The sequence below is a fragment of the Melozone crissalis genome, unplaced genomic scaffold (assembly GCF_028551555.1).
Source record: "Melozone crissalis strain CALT ecotype California unplaced genomic scaffold, PUWL_Pcris_2 ptg000049l_1, whole genome shotgun sequence".
NCBI lineage: Eukaryota > Metazoa > Chordata > Aves > Passeriformes > Passerellidae > Melozone > Melozone crissalis.
Window position 1 is genome coordinate 1613577 of NW_026535827.1, and position 23074 is coordinate 1636650.

The following is a 23074-nucleotide window of genomic DNA, read 5'->3' on the forward strand; positions in this document are numbered from 1 at the left end:
GAGTTCCAACTATTTGTTGTTAATAATTTCATGTTGTAATCCCCTGTTGTTAATAGTTTTCCTTTAATTACCTGTTCTTGATGGTGGGAAAACCCCCTTGGTCGAGTATCCCCCTGCTACTTCCTGGAAGGTGGCACCTGGGACTGTGAGGAGGAGGTGACATCGGGGTTGGCATGCAAATGAGGAAACCCCTCACCAAATCGAGCAGGAAAAACCCCTAAAACAACGAGCCACAACGGAATTAAGAGATTGAAGTGATGCCTAGATGTGAGGAACAGAATCCAGTGTCTGCTAAGACCCTTTTTACCTCTCACCCTAACCTAATAAGACGTCGGCTAGAAACAGTACCTTGAATGTCAAGCCGAAAAACCAGGAATCTACTGGTGTTCTCTTGAGGACAGAAGCCCCAGCTGTGCCTGCATACCAGTGGACATAGCTGCACTCTTCCTCCTCCTCCGTGCCATTCCTGGGAGCAGCGGCATCGTGAGCATGACCAGTCAGTTCTCCCCACCCAAGCTGATCTTTAATAAAGGCATTAAAAAGGAGAAAGATCTCCTGTCCTATTTATTTCACCTTAGGTACAGTAGTCATTATAGGGAAACATGGAAGATGAAATGAGTTTTGGGGTTTTTTAAAGTCGTATAAAAGCAATCCTGAAGTGAAGATGGATGGGTGCTGTTGACAGTGTGGACTTATTTGGACTGATGCTGGCAGTTTGGGGAGCAAGTACAAAGCATGCTTCTAAGCTGCTTTACTTGGCACATGGGAGCCTTATGAGTTGATATTAGGCAGATAAAGCTATTACATTAAAACTTCAAGGCAGCTGTGAAAAACACGTTCACTGTGTGAAAAACATGTTCACTGTCCTGTGAAAATTTAAAAAGTTTAATAAAGGACAATAGGAGACAAGGATCATAGAGCAAAGGTTATTACGACCGGGTGCATCTTGGCACACAGCCAAGAGCACACTTGTCTTCTGGGATACCCCTTAAATACCTTTTCCATTACATCAGCCTGTTGCATATTCATAGACCCTTATGCATAGTAAACTTTTTCCCCAAACTAGTTTACATGTTCCAAGAATTGTTTAGCATGGCTCCTCCTTGGGTCTGCTGTTTTAGAGCATGCTTATTCCTTGGTTGTGGTTTTCAGTCCATTCTTATCACCTCCAGTTTTTGGGCCTTGGTCCACACTGTCTTCAGACGGTGAGTGCTGATAGTTGGCATATCTGTAGCAGGTGTCCTCATCCTATGTTCATTGGATGTTATCCCATCCAAGCAGGCATTTTAACACAAGCATACTTATTTCACTACTATGTCTAAGCTTAATAACAACAGAAATAAAAACTATATCTTTATTATAAAGCTACTTTACACTGCACATATAAAATCCATTTTAATATTTGTGAAAAGCCAGTATTATAATATGTATGTATAACAGCAGCAGAGTCACAATTTTGTGCCAAATAGGCACACGTGTGTGTTTTTAAGTCAGGGACAAGGCCAAGAGGGGAGGCTCGCATAGGCAGCTCGCAGCTGGGACGAACATCTGGTCCAGGCTAAAGCGAGCAGGGAGGCAGCCCCTGGGGAGTGGGGGCGTCCATCTTGTGCCAGCCCTGCCCAGGTGCCGTGAAGGGCGGAGAACAAACCGCGGCAGAGCTTCTACCCCCGCCTTCTCCGTGAGCCGGGCCTGTCGTGATGCCGCGGCGAGCTGCACAGGCGCTGCAAGTACCAGTGTTTGTTATATCCGGCCAGCGCCTTTACTCTTTCTCCCCGTCCCCCGCTTTCCGCCCGCCTGCCCTCTCGAAGCCGCCGCCTTCGCTGCTGTGCGCGCCCTCACTGCCCCCTGTGCGCTGTCCGGCAGTGCCTCCGATATCCCCGGCTGCCCCATGAAGCGATGGCAGCGGCCAACTTCAGCAAGATTCAGATAGGGATCTACGTGGAGATCAAGCGCAGCGATGGTCAGTGGGGCAGGGGCGGCGGGAGGGAGCCAGTTCGACGAAGTGGCCGAGTGCCGTCGCCCCGGTGCGTGGCGCGGGGGAGGCTGCCCGCGGGGCCCATTGTGTGCGCGGGGCTGGGAAGTGGCTGGGCCTGGTGCGCGCTGCGGTTGTCAGGGGAGTGCTCGCGCTTGGCGGTGGAGGGCGGTTGCCCGGGGCGTGAGCGGCGGCGGCGGCTACCGCTGGTGGCGGGGAGGCTGCGGCAGGCCGAGGAGGCGACGAGGGGGGGCGCAGCGGTGGGTTAAGGGGCTGAAATGGCGGGGAGAAGAGGGGTGCGAGAGGGATGAAGCCGAGATGGAAGGGGCTCATGTGGGAGGAGAAAACGGGACAAGTTTGGGGTGAGCTATGAGATGTGCGGGGTCGTTGTGGATGGGGTTGAGGTGATTTGGGGGAAAGAGGAGTGTGGGTGGGAGAAAAGCACGGGGAGGTTTTGGCGGATAGGTGGGAAGGGATGAGGTGATGGAAGGAGGAAAGGCTTTCAATGCAAAGTAACGACTTCTTGTTTGCTTTGGCGTTTGAGCCGTGTTCAGAAAAAATGACAGCAGTATGCTCTGACAGAAATGCCTTTAGATGCTTTCATCATTTGACAAAAAAACTTGGTATTATTATTCCGGTTGTTCCTTATGATTAAAATACACAAAAAGTATTTTCTATTTATGCCTATGGATTCTTTTTTCTCTGTTGAGGATCCAGTGTTTCTCATCTTGTCCAGTATCTCTTGATGGGAGGATGTATGTTGCTGACTAAAAATACACATGAATAAAAGAAGTGTGTGTGTTAGGTTTAGGGTACTAATTAATCATATTCGTCCAGAATGAGAACTGAAATGGGAAGTTCACTGACTGAATCAATGACAAGTCATTTGTGACTTCAGGTCTTCAATTTGAGTGGGAATATGTAATCTGTTGTAGAGCTTGTCAGCGAAGAAAGCCGACTTGTTCTTCACACTCTGGACTGCAATGCACAGAGGGGAGGGAATGCCTCTGTGAGATCTATGACATCTACTAAACAGGGGTGGGGTTCTGCTTGGATTTTCTGGAAAGATTTTTTTTTTTCTCATCTCCTAGATTCAGGAGCTTCCTAAAGAATAAGCAGGTGTTTTCAAGGAAAGAAATACCTGGAGGTCAAAGGCACTGAAGTTAGCATGTTCATAAGACAGGAAATGAGCATCCAACAAGCTTTATGCAGCTTGTCTACTCATGTCCCATACTGCCATTCAACCCTACAATAAAATAATAGTCGGTGTTACCTGGACACTATATTAAACCTAAGCCCTTAATTTGTGCTTAATGGCTTGTATGTCACGTGAAGGATCTGATTGGTCTGGCAGTTATTTACATAACTCCTGCAGATCTCTGTCTGGGGTTTCAGAAAACCTCACTGTAGCAACGTGTAAAACTTTTTCTGTGGCTTGTGTGAACTTCTAATAAATGTTGCTGTTTGTTTTGCATGCCTTTGGAAAATAAGGCATGAGAAAGCTTTGCTTCTTTCCTCCCCTTCCCCCCAGGTTCTGCTGTCCGGAATGTCAGAAGTGAGGACAGTAACTCTTGAACATAACAATTCTTATTTTCAGTATTGTTAATGGTTTACATATTTCGCTGTATCACTTGCATATGTGATGCAGCACATTAAATATATTACACATTGATAATATAATAGGGAGATGCCTTCACAGCAGTTGCTCAAACTATAGAATTTTGAGCATTTGTATTAATTTGGCCCTTGTGAGCAACCAGACTGCAGTGTCGTACCAGAGTTAGCGAGTCCTGGTTATTGTGAGGTTTGCTTGTTTTTCATTGGGACTGGAGGAGGAGATGCTCTGTTATGACTCCAGCTACTCCTCTGTTCTGTCATTCTCTTTCCAGTAAACTGTGGGAGGAACTGTCCTAGGTATGTGGAAGGGAGCATTTTAAGAAATATATCAAAGGACAGATAGCACTAGATTGCATTTAGCTTGCATTGCCTTTCAGAAGGTAGGTTTCTGACCTGAGCTGTGGTTGCACAGGCAATTGAGATTGATCTATCTGCTTCTGACAGGGGGAGGGTCTTGTTGCCTGTCAGCTGTGTTGTTTCTACTAACTCTCCCATCCAGTGTGGCCAGTTGTCATGGTTTAATCCCAGCAAGCCAGCAAGCCCCATGCAGTCACTCGCTCAATTTTCCCCCAGTAGGATCAGGGAGAGAATTGTAAGGGTAAAAGTGAGAGAACTCACAGGTTGAGATAAAGACAGTTTAATAGGAAAAGCAAAAGCCACACACACAAGCAAACCAAGGAATTATTTCACCACTTCCCATGAGCAGGCAGATGTTCAGCCATCTCCAGGAAAGCAGGAATGCATCACATGTATTGGTTATTTGGGAAGACAAATGCCATAACTTCAAATATCTCCCTCCTCCTTCTTCTTTCCCTCATTGCATATACTGAGCATGATGTCATATGGTCTGGGATATCCCTTTGGCCAGTTGGGGTCAGCTATCTCAGCTGTCTCCTCCTAACCTCCCATGCATGCCCCAGCCCCTTCCCCAGCATGGCAGCACAAAAAGCAGCAAAGACCTTTCATCTGTGTAAACCCTGCTCTGGAATAAAAGAAACATTTATATTATCAACCCTGTGTTCAGCACAAGTCCAAAACATAGCCCCATACCAGCCACTGGGAAGAAAACCGACTCTACCCCAGCCAAAAGCAACAGAGCAATGTTTTTTTCCTCTAATACATTAATACATTTAATTGATGATTGGATTCACTAAACACAGCAGAAAACTTTTGAATGTGTTAGTTTTCTACAGGATTACTGAGATCAAATGACTTAGAGGGATCTGCGACCTCAATACTATCAGTGTATAGGAAACGCATGGACAAGGTAAAGATTAAAAGTATGATCTTGTTCAGTAACTGTGAGCTACCTGAATCTACTCTACCCAAAACTACATTCTAGGTAGAATCAGAGCTGTGTATTGTGCCAACTATCCTAGGATGAAAGCATGATTAAAACCATTTAAAAAACCTTTGGAGAAAATGGTGTGTTGGTCTGGGCTTTTTTTCCCATTGCCTTATCTGTACGTGTCGGCAATGGAGAGAGACGGGGAGACTGACTCGGTGATCAGAATCCAATTTTATTGTGGGATACAAGCACTTATATACTATTTTAGGGAGACTAGTAATGTGTACTACAATGATTAGGTTAGAATCATATACACAAACTTATGCATATAACAACACCTCTTGCTTACAGAGTTTAATAGGATTTTCTTTTTCCGGTAAACCTGTCTAATTAAATCTTCTTGCTATCTAGATCTAATTTTCAAAGTTCCGTTTGCTTTTGCCAAGACATTTTATCTATCAGTTCTCTTATGCTGATAAGGTCCAAAGTACTCTCTGTCTCATGCACCCCAATATCTCCCCCTTCTGTGTCAACCAAAACCACTCCTTTAATGGTCTTATTAATTAATCTCTGCACACATTGAAGCAAGCAAGGTATCATGATTAATATAACTATTATCAAAATCACCACATGCATACCTATCCTAAAGAAATCCTTTAGCCAGGGAGCTAAACCCCAGCCATTAAACAGGTTATCTAGACATGATCCAGATTCTACTCTTAGTTTAAACACACTATCCTTCAGTTGTTGTATGCTCTTATGGATAGATTCTGAGTGATCAGAAAGGTTCATGCAACACATTCCATCAAAATCTTCACAGCCATGACCTTGTGCTAAAAGCAAAAAATCTGTCGCAGCTCTATTTTGCAAAGTAGCATGCCTTACGCTATCAACATCCATTAATAGGTTTGACAAAGCAGAGCTAGTGTCATTTGTCTGTTTTGCCAGCCAGCAAGCCATCTCATTTAATTGGGTTAAGGCCTTTTTTGCTGCCAATTTTGGCAAAAGTAAAGAGGCCAAATTCATTTGGGTCTCAGACCACAGAGACACTTCATCATTGCAGTATTTATCAAATGCATGTAAACTGCGCCTTATTTTGCGAGGATATTTGTGCTGTAAAATCATGTATGTGTTAGGTGTTAACACAGTCAATTGTCCCAGACTACCGGGACCCCTTTTTATGTGTAAAGGGATAGCAGCCCAGGCCCAATCTCCACAGACCAAAAACATTCCTGATGGCAGCCTTAGGGGGGGCATTGCTGGATTTAGAAGGACTGCCAGAACTGTAATTACCCCAAAAGGTTTGATTCTTATACACAGGGTGATGGGGAGAAACACCCCAAGCTTTAGACTGATTTCTTCCTGTGTATTTAAAATTAACACAAAAATCCATTTTTACAGAACCCAGGAGCTCTAATTCTTGGGGCTCCAAGGGTGCTTCAGGAAGGTAGGGGGTCCACTGATCCCATGCATCAACAGGATTTGAGCTCTGCACCACACTTTCAGTATTTTTTGGTATTGGCCAATTGTCTAATGGCAAGCTGACTAGACAGGTTGAAAATGGATTTTCTGGGGATGCAGTGGCCAAGCATAGGGTATCTTGTTTTGTTGTATTGGCTAGAGTTATCCAAACATTTATTTTGGGTTGGTCAACAGGCCAGGCTGTGTTAGTAAAACTAAGCAGTGCTAATAAGCATAAGCAGAGCATCCATTTTAACTCCATTCTATGTTGCAGCAAAAAACCTGTTTTTGGATTTTAGTTTCCAAGCATATCTCTTAGCACATTCCCTTTTTGTCCTCTCCCAAGCTTGTTCAGGGACTGGCCAGATATAAGGCACTAAATTGTTTTGTTTGCACTCTACTTTGCAAATATAGCTATTTTCAGCTTCCCTCAAAACTTCGCTCCTGAGAATAGAGAGGCGAGGGCTATCCCTTTCCTCGTGGCCTACTACAATTAAAAATTCAATGGCTTTATACCTTGTTTGTAACTCCACATCATAACATGATGCACACCATGCTTTTGCCAAAAGGGCTCTGCGATACCACCGATCTCCACACTTTTTACACTGACATAACACCCAAGGTTCACAGTTTCCTTTGCAGGTGGAACAGAAGATGTTGGCCATGAGCTGCAGTCTCTGTGTGGTTCCTCTTCCCCCTCCTCTTCTGAGAGCTGGGTAGCAGCCTGGTCTCTGTCAGGTGCTGGTATAGGTTCCCAGAACGGTTTCACGTTTCTTGCAGGGATCCAACGAGGTCCCTTTTCTGTGGAAATACAAGCAAAACCCCTCCCCCATGTGACCAAAGGGTAAGGGCCAAGGATTTTGCCAGATTCTAGGTCATGGATCAGTACCGGTGGTTTGTCCTTGCAGGAAAGCAATGTGAATGATAAAAAATGCCTAGTCATAGGGGGATTTAAATCCATCATGGAACAGTTCAAAAAATTAAAAACAAATAGGGCTTTCTGTAGTCTTTCAGCAGGTGTATCTCCGGCTCCTCCCTTCTATTGGGCCAGGAGACTCTTGAGGGAGCCATGGGCTCGCTCTATAATGGACTGCCTGGTGGGTGAGTGGGGTATGCCTGTCTTGTGGGTAATTCCCCATAAGGAGAAAAAATTTGCAACTTTATGGGAAATGTATGAGGGGCCATTATCTGTCCTAATCTGTTGCGGAATTCCTAATGTGGCAAAGGCAGCAGAGAAATGATGACAAGCGTCCTTTGCTGTTTCTCCTGTGTGAGCTGAGGCAAACAGAGCACCTGAAAAGGTATCAGTGGAAGCATGCACAAATTTCAAATGGCCAAATTCAGGAAAGTGTGTCATGTCTGTTTGCCAAATTTGTAGGCTCTGTAGACCTCTCGGGTTGACCCCTGTATTCACATTAGGAAGAGAGCAACACTGACAATCAGGACATGTAGCAATGATACTAGAAGCTTGTGCTGGAGTAAGCTCAAAAAGCCTTACTAAAGCCCCAGCGTTCTGGTGAAAAAATGAGCGACTCACCCAAGCCTGCTCTATTTTGTTTGGTAAAACATGTTGCACTGATAGGGTTAACAAGTCTGCCTGGGTGTTGCCTTCTGTAAGAAACCCAGGCAAATTGGAATTCGACCTTATATGCATAACAAAATAAGGAGCAGTCCTTTGATCCAAAAGAAAAACTAGTAGTTTCAACCAGTAAAAAGGAACATAATTTCTAACTTGTTTTAAGACAGAGATTTCTGCTCTAGACACAATTCCGGCTACCTAGGCAGAGTCTGTTATTAGGTTAAAAGTTGAGCTGAATTTCTGAAACACTGATCACAGCAGCTAATTCTACAATTTGTGGAGACCCTTCAAAAACAGCAACATCAGATTGCCAGGTTCTGGTATCAGAATCTCTCCACACAATCACTGATTTATGGGTTTTCCCAGAACCATCCGTGAATATTGTCATAGCTTGCAAAGGAGTCTCACTTCTCTGTGGCTTTGGGAGCAAGTTAAAAGAACAGCTTAACATTTTGTGCTTAGGCGGATGGATAGATATCTGCCCTGGGTAATCTGCTAAAGCAATTTGCAATTTCTCAGATTTCTGTAGCAACCAATCCAAACAGAACATTATAAGAGGTATAAAGATGCGGTCAAAATCCCTTCCAGCCAAGGAGGCTAGTCTTTGACGAGCTTTGACAATTAACACGGCCATAAGTTCATCTTGCATGGAAATAGTCTTGGGCATATTGTTAGGCAAAAAGACCCATTCGATAATTAACAGAGAGTCTGTTTTTTCTGAGTCTCACTGAAATATCAAGGCATGTGGTTGCCTGTCAGGGTTTAGAATTATTAGCCAAAGTGGTAACTCTGGAGCCCAGTGAGCTGACTGTCTCTGTGGGATAGCATCAGCTACCTTTTGAAGCACAGCTTGTGCCTTTGTGTCCAAATGTCTAGGTGATAAGAGGTCAGGCTCTCCCTTTAGCAGGGCAAACAATGGCTCCAATTCTGCATTTGAAATTCCAAGCAAGGGACGTACCCAGTTTATAGTCCCTAGTAATTTTTGCGCATTGTGCAGAGTTTTGATTTCAGCTAAAATTTGCAAAGGTTATGCCGAAATAGAATACATTCAATTGCGCCAGCCCAGATATTTCCATGGGGAAGTCTTTTGAACCTTTTCAGAAGCAATGGTCAGACCTGCTGATGTGACAGCCTGGCTGACAGCCAGCACTGCTTCTTCCATTTGAATCACAGTTTCTGCAGACATCAGAATATCATCCATGTAATGATACAACCGAACATCAGGCATACGTTCCCGGATCAGACTTAGGGTCCTTGCGACATACCACTGGCAAATAGTGGGGCTGTTGCGCATGCCTTGTGGTAATACCGTCCAATGATATCGAATTAGTGGTTCCTGCATATTAATGCTTGGTACAGAAAAGCTGAATTTTGGCGCATCGTCTGGATGCAGCAGAATATCAAAGAAACAATCTTTTAAATCAATCACTGTCAAATGCCAATTTCTGGGGATCATGGAAGGAGAAGGGAGCCCTTGCTGGAGGGTTGCCATTTCCTCTATTACTTTGTTTATTTTCTGTTATAAATGATCAAATCGTGAGCCAAAATTATCAAAAAATTAGCAAAGATTTATTAATTTGTCTGCGAGACCGAAGTTCGGTCTTTGAAACCACCACAGCCAAAGAGACAGTGTCGAGCCCGAGGTTGACGCTGGGTGAACTCAGATCTGACTTCCCGAGTGTCAGAGTCCCCCCTGTTCACGCTCGCTGCTTCTTGAGGTGAGGTTTCATACAGTTTATTGCGCCCGAGGCAAAGATGACCAAATTTCCTTTGTATCTCTTCACATGCATCGCTGTTTCTTTCCATGTGCAGAGGTGGACAAAAACCCAGTCCAGGTGTGCCATTGGCTTCAATCGGCTCCTCCAGAGCCGTGTATTCAGATGTATCAGGTTGGCGCCGCTGACTATCTCGATAGATGCAATCGGCAAGGCAATAATCGCTCTTGGGTGGCTCCCGACAACTCAGGAAACCAACGATCATCACCCTGGAAGCTTCTATTCTTACGTTAAGGCGTTGATCGTTATCTTAACTTGTGTCTGGGAACTAGTTGAATCTAAATAGACAGCTGCTCCCGGCCAGGATGGTCAAAAGACATGTTTTGGATTTCACAATATTTTATACCATACATTAATAGTATGAATTATCCCTACCATATATTACATTTTCCGCACGTCATGCAACAGCCTCCATCCCCCAGATCGCTTTCTGATCACAAACACAGGGGAATTTCAAGAGCTATTAGATAGGACTATATGTCCCTTTTCCAGCAGTCTTTGTACAAATTCCTTTAATATGCACAGTTTGTCTAATGACAGGGGCCACTGGTTCACCCACACAGGATCAGAGGCTTTCCAAGTCAGTTTGGGGGTGTCGCGCATCCCAATGACCCCTAGGCAAAAATTTGAATGCATCAAAATCCCCCACTGTGTTAACACATCCCTTCCCCACAAAACCAGAGGAACAGAAAGCACAAAAGGTTTTACTGTGGCTATCCACCCATCAGGCCCTGTTATTTGCACCAAGTGTTGACTCTGCAAGCTTTCACGGTTCCCACCCACGCCCGAGAGTATCTGAAGCACAGCCATCAGTGGCCACTTACTGGGCCATTGGCTTTTTGAGATAACAGTCACATTGGCTCCTGTATCAATAAGTCCCATCAGGACTACGTCTTTACCTTTCAGAGTCACTTTGCATTGGCATGTTGGATGCTCAGATGTAATACTGTTGTGTCCATAAAATCTGCGGGACCCCTGTAGAACCAAAACACCCCTCCCTCTTTTCAGCTATCGGGGATGCAGGCAGGGGTGCTGCAGGAAAGGGTATAAGTTGAGCTATATTGCTCCCGTCCAGGACTACACAGGGCAGATGGAGGGTCCAAGCCATGATCTTTATTTCCCCAAGGGAATCAGAGTCTATAGCTCCAGGGAGAACAAACAACCCTGTTATCAAGGTGGAAGATCTGCCTGTAATCAAAGCGTGCATATTCTGTCCTGGCAGTCCGGTCCGAAAACTCCTGTGGGAAAGTGCACCTACTAGAATATACTTACTCATTTCCTGCTGTGAGATAGGATTAGGAGGAAGGCAAAGTAGGCTCAAAGCTTTAAAAGGATATAAAGGAAACTTTATTAACAGTAAATAAAATAAAGAATAATGAGAATCAGAATAAAACCTTTAGAACATTTCTCCTCCCCCCTACAACCTTTTCTTCCCACTAACAATGTACAGAAACAATTCAGTCAGTTTACCACCTCTAAAATAGTCTTTCTTCAGTTCACTTAGGGAGAGGAGTTTCCCTTGCCATGCCATGGAGACTTCTCCACAAGAAACAGTTCTCTCAGGGCTTTTAATGTCCATGAATAGAAGCTGCCTGGGAATCTGCAATAGTGGAGTCCCTCCCATTTTTCACAGCTTTCCCACAGTTGTGTTTATGGGCCATGTCAACTCATGGGGTACTATTTTAAGGATGAGCTGTTCAAGAGCAAAGGTTCTCTTTATTTCTGAAATTGTCTCCATCTCTAGGAGCAGAGGTCTTCTTTTTTCCCTGGGGGCAAAGTGTCTTCATCACTCTTCTCTCTTTCTGTCCAAATTTCTCATGGGATCACAGCTACTTCAACATCTGCTTGCTTTAGCATAGGTGCCTTTGCTAATATCTGTCGCTCTTGAGTAATGACGCAGACTCATCAGAAGGCTGATTGGCATAACGCACACTGTATATTTGGAACTGCTCCTTTTTATAAGCTGTTCCAATCCAGGTAGATTTGATTGGTCATTCAGTTAATACATTTCACCTGATTGGCTAATTAACAAGAAGCCCTTCTTATAAACAATCTTTGAGAAAAACAAGAAAACAGAGAGTAGGAAAACAACACCTGCAGGTGTTTATAATAATAATCTATCATTGTTTATCTTCAACTTCCTAAAGTCTCTCAAGCCAATTCTGGGAAAACTTATCTAGTTTTCTCGCTCTCGTACCAGGATGTCACATCCACAGGTCCCCCTTTTTGTTTAAAGGAGAAGGCGGTGTTTTTAATCCTCTGTGGTGCCCCTTGCAGAAAGGAGAAACAACACAACTCCAGGGGTTCCTCTAGCAGTTGCTAGTTATCAATCAGAACCTCAATCGGAGGCAATTTTGAAATGGTCGGAGAGATCAAATCTTGTGATTTCCTCTTACAAGAAATACACTATTAATCTTAAAATCAGTTACTTATTCTAGTACAATATCTATACTAATTCCAATATAGTAACAACTTATCATTAGTTTGTTCAAAGAACTGACAGTCTTAACTTGTCAACAGCCTTTTTCCAGAAACATAGAAAGGATAGAATGTTCATTACCCACTCGTGGAGGGGCCATCTGATTGATGGTCGTCATCTTGATCATCATTCGGAGGTTGCCTGTTGGTCACATTCTGTTTTTGGTGTCACAGGTCAGGGTGAACACACCTCACAGGTACCCACCGTACCCCAGTATCTGTGGAAACACAGGCATACCCGCGGCCCCAAGTGATAAGGTTGTATGGGCTGTCCCACTTATTAGGGGCTAGGTCCCGTATCCAGACTTTTGCTTGAGGCAGGTGCATCTCACCTGAAGAGTGCAGTGAGAGAAAGTGATTTAGAATGACAGGATTCTCTGAATTCTGTGGCACTGTAAGATGATTGATTGTATATAGAGATGTTTCCATTCGACTATGTGGCCTTTCTCCAGGCATTCCCCTTTTTTGTTTGCCCAGAACAAGCTTTAAGGTACCATGAGCGCATTCAACACTGGCCTGGCCCATTGGAGAGTGCAGGACACCAAGTTTGTGTGACACTTTCCATAAGTGCAAAAACTGATGTGTCTTCTGCCCCATAGGCGGGGCCATTGTCAGTTTTCACAGAAGAAGGTATTTGCAAAACTGCAAAAGCCATCCTCCAATGGGCAATGACGTTGTGACTCTTTTCTCCAGTGTGAGCAGAGGCCCACATGGCAGAGGAAAATGCGTCAATAGACACGTGCACATACTTGAGTTGGCCAAATTCAGCGATGTGAGTGACATCTGTTTGCAAAGCTGCAAGACCTTTAAGCCTCTGGGGTTTAGCCCTGCTGGTAAAGGTGCAGCAAGTCCATGACAGTCAGCGCAAGAACTGACAATGTCATGAGCCTCAGTTGGTGTCAAGGGAAATTGTTTCTGCAGAGTATGTGCACTTTGATGGAAAAAATCATGCGACGCTTTGGCTTGCGCAATCTTGTCAGGCTGAGGCGCTACCCAGGCAGGGTTAGCCAACCTATCAGCCCTGGCATTACCTTCTGCTATGAAACCCGGCAAATTGGTGTGACTCTGAATGTGCAGGATGTAATGCGAATGAACTTAGGCCTGAATTGCACTCTACAAGGTTCTCAATAACTGAAACAAAACTGTGTTATTGACTTCCTTCAGGAGTGAACAATCCAAATGCTTGGTTATGTCTGCAACATAGGCAGAATCAGTGACCAAGTTCAGAGGCACCTGAGAAAATTTATGGAATGCCATGGCAATGGCCTTTAACTCAACCAGTTGGGCTGAGCCTGACTCATGGCCCTCCAACATTTGCCATCCAGATTCATCCTTCCAAGTAACAATGGCTTTCCCCATTTTTCTGGAACTGTCAGGGAAGATGGTGGGTCCTTGCACTGCCACCTGGCTGCTTTTTGACTGCAATGAAAGATTGGTTGTTTTTACCAACTGCAATAACTTATGACTGGGCATATGATAGACAATCTGCCATGTTCTGCAGCGCACTTTGCAAAGGAGCACTGTTAGCAAAGCTCCATTCAAAGTCTACCCGTTCTACTGGAAGAATGATTGTTGCAGGATCGGCTGCCATCAATTGCAAACACCATTGATGGCATTTGATTATCAAATGAGCGATCAGTTCAAATAATGTGCGTGCTGTCTTTTTTGGTTGATGGGGCAAAAAGACCCATTACAAAATGTGCAAAGGATCAGACCATTTGTCACTCCATTGGCCAATGATACCCATAGCATAAAATCTGGATTGGTAATGAAGACAGTGATATCAATGGAAAGGTCTACTCGATGAACCTGACAAGCAGAAACAGCCTTTTGGACCTCCCCCAGCGCTTGTCACACCTCAGAAGTCAATTTCCAAGGTGATCTCAGTTCAGGGTCCCCCTTTAGAGTACCATATAGCGGGAACAGTTGTTTTTCGATTAGTCCCAAGTAAGGATGCAACCAACTGATGACACCCATCAATTTCTGGGCATCGTTCAAGGTCTTAATAGAATCCTAGAATTGCACCTCCTGATGCTGAATAGTTCGATCAAGAATTTTGACTCCCGGATATTTCCAAGAAGGATGCTGTTGAACCTTCTCCAGAGCCACCTGCAGCCCATAAGAACGCAGAGCAGCAAAGAGCTGAGGCCATATCCTCAGCAACTCATCCTGGGTGGATGCTGCCACCAGGATGTCGTCCGTGTAGTGATAACAACATGCGTCAGGAAACTGCTCACAGACTCCGGACAAGGCCTGAGCCACATACCACTGACAAATAGTCGGGCTGTTGCGACAGCCCTGTGGCAAGGCCTTCCATTGATATCTCGGCATAGGTTCAGCATTCTTGATTGAAGGCACTGTGAAGGCAAACTGGTTTGTCATCAGGATGCAATGGAATTGTGAACAAACAATCCTTCAGATCAATGATCAAGATCTATCCTGCGAGGAGCATGGTGGGTGAGGGCATACCAGGCTGCAGTGCCCCCATGCTTTCCATCGCTGCGTTAATTTTTCGGAGGTCCTGTAAGAGTCTCCATTTCCTAGATTTTTTCTTTATCATAAAGAAAGGAGTATTCCAGGGACTAGTAGAAGGCTCAATGTGTTCCTGTTGCAATTGTTCCTGAACTAATTCAGGAAGGGCGACCAGTTTTTCTTTTGTCATGGGCCACTGGTGTACCCAAACGGGTTTGTCCACCAGCCACCTTAAAGGCGGCATAGGATATTTTCCGCTCTTTAGTGCAGTTGTGGGGGTACCAGTCGTCGGTTTCTCTGGGTCTGGATTGAAGGTACTTGAGACAGTAATTCATGTTCAGACTCAAGTGTTTATTATTTCTTATCAGTAAAACAGTCTCATTACTGTGAGTTCAGCAGCTTTTCATTAGAAGGCACAAAATGGCTAACAATCTCTGGTTATAAGGTCTTTTAAGACTAAACTATCCAATTAAGAACTGACACCTAGATTATTTTCCCTTTTAACCCAATAACTGATCCCAAAGAGCCCGCAATGCGGACTTTTCTGCCCAATTACAAAATGCCACCCAAACCCATGAAGAAGAAGGAAGAAGAAGCATGAAGAAGAAACCCAGGATGGCACCCTGTGCCCTCCATCTTGCTTCCATTCACAACATACTAAAAATCCCAAAACCTAAATTTCTCACTAAATGATACACCTACACAACTCTCTATAATCTATTTCACACTTTTGTGAATTCTAGTCTATCTTGAAGTCTAGGAAACTTTCTCCATGAATGAGGGTCAAAGTCAGTGCTCCCCTAGGGGTCATGACACCCCAGAGCAGACAGAAGAATATTCCTGGTGCTCTGGGTTTCCACACGCAGTGGTCCCAATTAAAAATCCGTCCCAATTCCTACCCTCCAGGCTGCCAATACATCCCGCCCCCAGAGATTTTACAGATCTGGAGTGACATAGGGCCGAACTGCAGCTGTCTGCCCATCCATGTTTCTGATCAGCACAGACGGTTGGCTTACAAAGGTCTGCACTGCACCCCCCAACCCTTGGATGGCTGACCCTATGGAAGCCAAAGGCCACACAGGAGGCTAGGCAGAGAAGGAGATGACTGAGATGACTGTCACATCTGCCCATGTCAATCAAACCTCGAAGCCAGGTCTTTGGCTGGCAGGCACCCAGTAGGGTCAGGGTACACATCATCTGGGGAAGCTGAGCAGAAAGATCCGCAGACCAGAAGACTTGTGGCAGTCCTGTGGATTCGAAGCCACCATTCCCACGAGTCTGCTGGCCCATCCTGGGGATACACGACTGAAAAGGCACAAGTTGAGCAATCCGAGTCCCTGCCGGAATAGTGACGGGGGGGGGGGGTGTGTGTGGAAACCATAGCACAAATTTGACCCTAAAAGCCAGAGTCAATGACACCTGGGTGAACAAAGATTCCTTGGTGGGTGACACTAGATCTTTCCACAAGCAGCGCGCTCAGTCCTTGTCCCAAAGGTCCGAATACATCCAAAGGAACTTTATGTTCATGACAGGATTCTAAGATGACTGCGGTTGCCGTATGTACATCCACCCCAGCAGAGCCGTGGGTGCTGCCCCCGAACTGGCTGAGCAGGCCTGTGCCGGTGCCATGCCCTGAGGAATCACTTGTGTCAGAGTGCAGTTCCCCTGTGTGCTCATCCTCCCGTTTCCCAGGCCTGACAAAGGCTGGCCATTGGCATGATATTTGGACTTACATTGATTTGCAAAATGACCTGCCCTTAGGCACTTAGAGCAAAAGAAATCACAAGAAATTGGTATTTGGTCCTGTTTGCTTGTGTGTTCCCTGCTTCTTGCCCTTGTTTTTGCCTTATTTCTGTTGTCTGCCCCCTGAAGATTTCTGGCCTGGATGCAAAGCAACTGTCAGAGCAGACACTTTGTGGTCTACAGCACCTAGTTTGTCACATGCGTGGACCATGTCTGTTAGCATTGGGTTGCCTGGAAGAGCATCTATGATTTTCCGGCAATCACTGTTTGCATTGTCCCGTGTTAACTGCATAAAACTTGCCTCAAGATATTATCCTCAACCTGTTTCTCCAGGGCTGCTGCAAGTTTCTCAACAAATGGCAGAAAGGGTTCACCTGCTCCTTGAGTTATTGTCTCATATCGTGGCTTGGGAGAGTAATAAAGCCTTGTTTGTGGCCTTATCATAAAGCAGAGCAATAGGGCTCAGGAGCTCAGTCCCCAGGGGGGAACTGGGTGCCAGAAGCCAGCCCACTCAGACCAAATCGCTGCGGGTCAAACCCCTAGCAAGCTCGGTGTTTATCAGCTCTTATAGTGATTTGCAAGCTCTTAGGATTTCAGCTTTGCTTGCTAGGTAAGTTTGCCCTTGGCTTGAGGCTGCAGCAGACGGAGAGAGAGGAGAAGAAGGAAGTGCAGGCTTTTCCATGGAGATGGCTTTATTTGGGGAGGTCCGTGAAGGGTCTCAGCTCTTCTTCTAACTAATGGGGTACAGTATGCTACTTTTTTAGGGTTGGAAAGGATCCAAGCTTGACCAATGGTCAGGGGTTGGGGGTATCCATAATTGACCAATAGAAAGGGTTAAAGTAACATTGCCTTATAGGGTTACAGAGATAGGTTATGGGGCAGAGGTCAGAGAGACAGGATATTCTTTGCTGCCTCAGCATTCCTATTGTTCAATTCTCCAAGGAGCTTTTCCTATTTCCATGGGGTTTGCTACAGGAGAGGCCATTTCTATAGTTCTTAGCAATGCATTAAATCCTACCCTTTGCTCAAGCATGGCAGGGTCCCAGGTAGCCTGAAGATCAGGATTGGAAAAGGCCTGTTCTCCAAGGAGAACATCCACTCCCACGTAAAACCTAGGATCTCCCTGAAGCAATTGCCTGTTGTCTGCTGCAATCCTTTCAGCGACCTGCCTCCAGTTGTCCAGAAAACCCCTAAATTGCACAGGCTGGAACAATATTTGAGCTATATGTTTAATACTAAATGAAGCAAGCAGGTCTGTGTTTAACACTCTGAGAACTTGCATAACTTGTGCAGAGCCAAGGCCATATTTTGCCACCTTATCTTGCAAATCTTGGACCACTTGCTAGGCAATCACATCATGCCTGTCAGCGTGTCCCGTATTTGGGACAGCTTTATACACGGGAAAAGCTTGAATTTCTCTTCGTGGCAGAACATTTTCTTCCTGAACCACCTGTGTCTCCTCTACAGATGCTGGATTAACTGTTTGACTGACATCTGTGGCCCCTTCCCCTGGATCTGGTGTGGTGTCAGCTTCACAGCATGGCATTCCCACCCTTTCTAACAGGTTCCAATCCCCAGTCTCTAAAGCTCGCATCTTAACTGCTTCCCAAAAGTGGCGAGGGTTCTTGGGGCTCACGGTCACCCGTCAGGGGAGCAAAGTCCAAAGATTACTCAGGGACGATGACACCGCCTGTTGGTGCCGGCGTTCTGCTGCTAGGGCACGCCTCTGCCAGGGGGCTGGCTGTTGGCATTCATTGCTGTGGCTGTTCCCATCCTGGGATGGGGACAACAGCCTGCGGGCAGAAGGGGGTGGTGGGTTGTCCGGAGGCTCCGAAGTTTAGGGGCCAACTGCGGACTGCAGAGCCGAGGGGCTGGTTACAAGCCCTGCTGTAGGGGGTCTGGCCCCCGGCAGTGCTGCGGCTGGGGGCCAAGCTGCCACTGCCGCGGCCGGCGTCGCAGGGGTGGGTGACGTGGCCGCCGTGGAGGCTACAGGCGTGGCTGCCACCGGCGCAGGCTGCAATGGGAAAGCTGCAAAAGACATTAAGTCAACTGAGTCAGCTGTCACACAGGGAGTAGGAGGAGGCAGTTGTTCCACAACTAAAGGTGAGAGGGCTAAAGGGAACACAGCTCCTGTTGTGTGATTTACCGATTGAAGAGATGCTGCTGGTGCTGCGGTCCCTGTCGCTGATCGTCTGCACAGACGCCATAGAAAAGGAGGGGGAAGCTGGCGGGGGATGTGATGTTGGCTGGAACAAATGCTCGCTGGCCGGTGCTGTACATCTGCACAGGCTCCGTGACTGATGACAAGGGAGCTGATGGAGCGACTGGTACGGCTGTGGCAACCACCGATGATGGAGATGGTTTCGTCCTCACCTGCGGTGCAGGGGGGGAATCTGAGTCGGGAGCAGCAGCTCCTGCCGGCCGTGAAAGAGTCTGTCCCTGGCTTGCCCTGGCTTGCAGGAGGGGGAAGGCAGGGCTGGCAGGTGGGGCCAAGTGGCTTGTGGGGCAGTGCAAGGCCATCCCACTGGGCGGGGTAAGGCTGCCCGAAACACAGACATGTCCACTGCATCCTGCGAAGTGGAGGCAGGCATCATTGGTGGCTGGAGCGGGGGCCAGCTGTCTCAGCGGCTCACCAGCCGCTTTTTGTGGGGCAGGGGAAAGAAAGCTGATCCGCTGGGCGTGGCGGCGACAGTTTTGGCGGTGCCAGCAGTGGTGGAGGGGCCAAAAGCAGTGTAAATGGGGAGGGGCCATCGCCCAGGCACAGTCAGGTTGCGGTTATTGCGCTCGGCGGTGCCAGTTTTTTGGGAGGAGGATACATTGGTCTCACAGAATCATAGGGATGAGGATATTTCAGTGGAACATAATCTCTAGGTGAGAGATAGGTTCCGCGAGGGGTCCCCACATCCCCTGCTTGTCTGCGCGGAGCTGTAGAGAAACTGGCAGCCGCCCGGCCCACCCATCCTCCCCCCGCCATGTCAGTGCCCCCAGAGGCAACATCGTTGCCCTCTGAAGCCCCCATTTCCTACTCGCTTTCCCTCTGGGTGTGGCCTCAGAAGACAGGGGACAGGAGTCCCCATACAGGTATAAGTCAAGGCACAGTGGAATCCCCATTAGTAACTTCTTCCAAGAGCCAGTAGCCCAATGCCTCCCACAGTTGTGGACTAAAAGTGGTCTCTATATCTACTGGAAAGTCATGACATTTGGCTCAGGCAAGTAGAATGCAGAGTGAATCATCTGACACAGAGAGACTCCAATAAAGGAAATCATGTCCTTTCACACAGAAACCATTGCACGTTCTTCCCTGGAGAGGTGACTCTCCATCATGAAAACACTGGCCCCCAACCTCTAGCAAGAGGTACTGACTGTCCGCTTTGCTGGGGAATTCGTTCCTGCTCGAGCTTTTAAGCTACCAGGGCAAAACCACCATCCCAGTCCCTTCCAAAAAGACATGGGGAAAGGTCGTTACCTCTCCGGGGGAACAGAGGGTGTCCAGACGTGGACGGGATGCGTGGGCGCTGAGGGGTCCCAGCAGAGTTCCGGTGGGGGTCTGAAGCGTCCCTTCCTCTGTCCCATGATCCACGAGGGGCTGACTGATGCAATACACAGCGTGGTCACCAGATGTCGCTATTGCATAAGAAATTACACAGACTAACCAGAAGGCTGATTGGCATAACGCGCACTGTATATTTGAAACTGCTTCTTTTTATAAGCTGTTCCGATCCAGGTAGATTTGATTGATCATTCAGTTAATACATTTCACCTGATTGGCTAATTAACAAGAAGCCCTTCTTATAAACAATCTTTGAGAAAAACAAGAAAACAGAGAGTAGGAAAACAACACCTGCAGGTGTTTATAATAATAATCTATCATTGTTTATCTTCAACTTCCTAAAGTCTCTCAAGCCGATTCTGGGAAAAATTATCTAGTTTTCTCGCTCTCTGACCAGGCTGTCACATTCACAATATCTATAATTTGAACACTTCATCCCCCTATACTTTAAATGAGTTACAGGGAAAATGAGTCTGATGTATCAATTATATCTTCTTCATAGCCTTACAAGAGAATTTCCAGCCCAGGACTTGAAGCATCTCCTCAACCCTCCCATCTAGGACTTGACTTCTTACTGACCTTCATGTCTCATGTTGTTCTCTATGTTTCTTCACTCTGTTCTTTTCTCTTACCCGAGGGAGGATCAAAGATCTGCAAGTCTTATCTGTGCACTGAAAGTTAGTATCTCACCCGGGGCCTGCAGATGGTCACGTGATCCCTGCTGGGCAGTGGCCGGAGCACACATGGTGTTGGATTTTCAGGCCACACTGGGGGCTTTGTCAGAATCTCAGGGGGCCCGGGCGAGAACAGCGGCAATCGCTCTGGCTGCATGGCTGTTTTCCGGCCCCTGCTGCGTTCAATTACAGCCATAGGGCTGCTTTCTGCACGGGCTGCAGAGCTGCGTCCGGGTTTATTTCGGTAGCTGCACTGGGGGGAGGGCCAGAATCTCAGCAGCCAGGCTTGACTCTGCAGCTGATGGCCTCCCCTCCCCCTGCCCGGCAGCTGCTGGGGGCCTGGTCCTGCAGCAGGGCCCACCCAGCCCGGCCGAGATGAGAGCTGGGCTGGAGTTGTTACCTGTTTCCCAACTGGAAGGAAAAGAGAGCTTCCCGGGGTTTTTTCATCTTAAACGTGTATTCACAGAGGCGTGTCTGCCTTTCTCAGTGGTTTAACAGACTCAATTTTCAAAACCAATTACTGATTGGTTTTTTGTCAGACACGGAGGAAACTGCTAACAGCCTCTCTTAGAAAGTCACTTCTGTGAGTGCCTCCAATGCAAAACCAGCACAATGATGACAAAGACCTATATAACTACCTAGAGAAATAATATATCACTTTTTTTCTCCATAATTTCAGTCTTTTGCTGAAATAGGATATATTTCTTATGCACTGCAGCCCTTTAGTAGGCTGATTACTGTTTTTCCTATATTTTTTTAGTCAAATTGTGTTCTGTCCATTTCTTCCTCAGGCTGTTTCTGTTTTCTCTGTCTTTGCAGATCTGCAATATTACCTAGGACAGAGAAATTAATCATATGTTTTCTCATTTGAAAAGCAGGGGAAAATACATTTCTGGTCTCCCTCTGTCAGAATTAATGTAATAGGCATGAGGAGAAGGAATGTTCATGCAATTGGAAGAGTGATTAAAGATTTGACAGAACTTCGATGAATGAAAGAATGGTGAATTTTTAGGTATTAACCTTCAAATAGTGTAAAAAAGAAAGATCATGAGCTTGTGTCCATTGTTTTTCATAATACAAGAACAGGAGAGCTGTCAGTGTTTGAAAGAGAAAACTTTAAACTGATAAAGGAGAACAAACTAGGTACAGTTAGCACATGGAGCTTGTTACCAGAGGAGATGGAAGCTAGAAGCATAGCAGAATTTTAAGGATGTTGATGTAGATGGTAGGAATATACAATTTTACACTAAAAAATTTTCAGAAAAACCACCAGCAGCTGTAAAAGGTGGTTTCTGTTTTCCCTGAGTTGTAGTTTAAATAACCTCTAACTGATGGAAGGTAGAAAGAAATCTTACATGTAGCTGAGTTTTTTGTACTTGTCTACTTACGAATTTTCTTCACTTGTCTCTTAAGCAGCTGGAATTGGTCACCGTCAAAGATGATCTAGTCCAAAAACCTACTGGCAGCTCCTTTCTTCTTAGACTTGCCCAAACATCATTGCAACTGTTTCACCCTTAAACACAAACAAGACTAAATTTTTGTAATGTAACACCATTCAGGTTTGGGTAGTCACCCTATTTTACAAGCTCTTGAGGATAGATTTAAATGGTAATGTGCTTTTATTCTTTCCTTTTGTGATATGCATCTATTCCTTCCTTGTTATTAAGATGTTTTGTTTTGGTTTTTTTTTTTTTGTTTTTTTTTGTTACTGCGTTTAAATAATTTCACTCAATTACCTAATCCCTAAGTAAGCCTGTGTTGGTTTTGGATGGGCTGGTTTTTGGTAGCAGGAGTGCCATGGAGGTGGCTTCTATAAGAAGGTGCTAGAAGCTTCCACCATGTCCGGCAGACCCAATACCTGATGGCTCTGAAGATGGATATGCCACTGGCCAAGACTGAGACAATTAGAGATGATGGCAATGCCTATGTGAAAACATATTTAAGAAGTGTCATGGTTTGATGCTGGCACAATGCCAGTGCCCCCATGAAAATATATTCTCCCTGGTGTCTGCTGTGAAATGTGACCAGGAATAGAGCAAAGCAGGCTCCAGCTTAGGAATAGAGAAAAAAAACTTTATTAACCTACAACTATATGTAAAAAGAAACACACACAGAACTCAGAATAAAAACCTTCAAAAAACATTCCTCCTCCCCCCACCAAATTCCAACACATCACAGTAAGACAAAACCTTGGATTCTCAATTCAGTTACCACCTCTCAGATTACCAACTCTCAGTCCATCACCACCCTTCAGATAATCAATTCTCAGTTCATCAAGAAGAGAGGAGTCCCTCTTGTACCATAGACTTCCCCTGGAAACACAGTTGAAACCTCTTATGTTTCCTGTCACACGTGGCACCACCCAGAGATCATTTGCCATCGTGACATCTTCCTTCCATGTACAGTGCTCTCACCACTGCGCATGGACCAGAGCTGCTTCTAGGGTTCCTCTTTTAAGGATGCTT

At 45.8% G+C, this 23074-nt stretch overlaps 1 protein-coding gene across 1 annotated transcript in view; it reads left to right on the plus strand.

The window, feature by feature from the left end:
* The first annotated feature begins 1896 nt into the window (after positions 1 to 1896).
* Positions 1897 to 23074, plus strand: part of LOC128943622 (kinesin-like protein KIF2A) — a 236267-nt gene continuing 215089 nt past the window's right edge. The window contains 1 exon segment of the mRNA XM_054286517.1: positions 1897 to 1960. Coding sequence (XP_054142492.1) covers positions 1897 to 1960 — 64 coding nt within the window.